Here is a 1,909-nt window from a genome sequence, read left to right on the forward strand (position 1 = left end):
TTGTTCTTCTTTCTCAAGATTGCTTTGGCTATTTGGTGTCTTTTGTGGATCTATACAAATTTTAGAACTCTTTGTTCTAGTTCCATGAAAAGTGTCATTGATATTTTGATAAGGATTGCATAGAATCTGTAATTGCTTTGGGTCATATGGGTATCATAACAATATTAATTCTTCCAATCCATGGCCATGAAACATCTTTCCATTTATTTGTGTCTTCAGTTTGTTTCATCAGTGCCTTATAGTTTTCAGGGTAGGGGTCTTTAACTGCCTTGGTTAAAGTGTACTAGATGGGCTCAACAGCAGAATGGAGCAGACGCAGAAGAATTAATGAACTTGAAGATAGACCAATAGAAGCAATTAAACCTCTAGATTCAACTATCAACCTACAGGAAATACAGAAGACAGAGAAAAATGTTAAATTACACCTCAGAGCATCTTCTTCCTGACTTGTCTTCGGCGTTTCTGTTCATAGAACGGCCAGTAGCAAGATGTCTTCAGGAAATGCCAAAATTGGGCATCCTGCCCCCAACTTCAAAGCCATGGCTGTTATGCCAGATGGCCAGTTCAAAGACCTCAGCCTATCTGACTACAAAGGCAAATATTTTGTGTTCTTCTTTTACCCTCTTGACTTCACCTTTGTGTGTCCCACGGAGATCATTGCTTTCAGTGACAGGGCAGAAGAATTAAAGAAACTCAACTGTCAAGTGATTGGTGCTTCTGTGGATTCTCATTTCTGTCACCTGGCATGGATCAACACACCCAAGAAACAAGGAGGACTGGGACCCATGAACATTCCCTTGGTATCAGACCCCAAGCGTACCATTGCTCAGGACTATGGAGTCTTAAAGGCTGATGAAGGCATCTCGTTCAGGGGCCTCTTTATCATTGATGGTAAAGGCATCCTTAGACAGATAACTGTAAATGACCTACCTGTTGGCCGCTCTGTGGATGAGACTCTGTGACTGGTTCAGGCCTTCCAGTTTACTGACAAGCATGGGGAAGTGTGCCCAGCTGGCTGGAAGCCTGGCAGTGATACCATCAAGCCTGATGTCCAGAAGAGCAAAGAATATTTCTCTAAGCAGAAGTGAGCACCGGGCCATTTTAGGGCTGGGCTGCAGTGGGTGGCCGTGAAAACAAAATCTCTTTTGTACTATTGTTATGCTTAAAACACAAGACTTAGACTGTGCAGATGTGGTATGGGATGGGACAGGCCTTTCCTGCAGGGGTTGGGGAGACCAGCCTTTCTTCCTCTGGAGAGAATGGCCTGAACTGTGTTACAGGGCAGGCCAACTGTGATGTACAGTAGTAGGGCAACACTTTTGATCTTCTGTTGTTTCTATTAAACTTGAACTGAGAAAAAAAAATTACACCTCAGAGATGCAACTGGTAAAATTCAGGCTGTAAGAAACTCTGCAAGACCATTCCATTTCCTCATTAAATAAATACCAGTGAAAAAAATCACACATGAGGGAAACTTAGAGACTTAGAAGACTATGGACTGCCAGAATGTGTGGATTATTAGCTCTGTTCTGATTGTAACAAATGTACAATAAATAAAACACATGACATTTATTAGAAAAAAAACTCTTACTGTTAGATTTTTTTGATGCATTTGTAAATGGAATTGTTTTCTTAATTTCTCTTTCTGATAGCTTATTAGTCTGTATAAAAATGCCAAAAATTTCTGTATTTTAATTTTTTACCCTACAACTTTACTGAATTCATTTATTAGTTCTAACAGGTTTTTTTTTTTTTTTTGTAGAATCTGGTTTTCTATACATAACATTATGTTGTTTTCAAATGGTGACAGTTTTTACCTCCTATTTTCAAATTTGAGTGTTTATCTTTCTTGCCTAATTGCTGTGGCTAGAACATCCAATACTATGTTGAATAAAAATGGTGTGAGTGG

The 1,909-nt window shown here is 39.3% G+C and overlaps 1 protein-coding gene across 1 annotated transcript; it reads left to right on the top strand.

Moving 5' to 3' along the window:
- The first annotated feature begins 487 nt into the window (after positions 1-487).
- Positions 488-1,364, top strand: LOC123949317 (peroxiredoxin-1-like). The gene has a single exon (XM_046016719.1). It carries the CDS (start codon positions 489-491, stop codon positions 960-962), a length of 474 nt encoding a protein of 157 aa, XP_045872675.1. The 5' UTR covers position 488; the 3' UTR covers positions 963-1,364.
- The last annotated feature ends 545 nt before the right edge of the window (positions 1,365-1,909 follow it).

The sequence above is a fragment of the Meles meles genome, chromosome 1, assembly GCF_922984935.1.
Source record: "Meles meles chromosome 1, mMelMel3.1 paternal haplotype, whole genome shotgun sequence".
Lineage (NCBI taxonomy): Eukaryota > Metazoa > Chordata > Mammalia > Carnivora > Mustelidae > Meles > Meles meles.

Bases quoted from the DNA above. Each gene is read 5' to 3' on its own strand.
- LOC123949317 (XM_046016719.1), top strand. From the start codon at position 489: ATGTCTTCAGGAAATGCCAAAATTGGGCATCCTGCCCCCAACTTCAAA.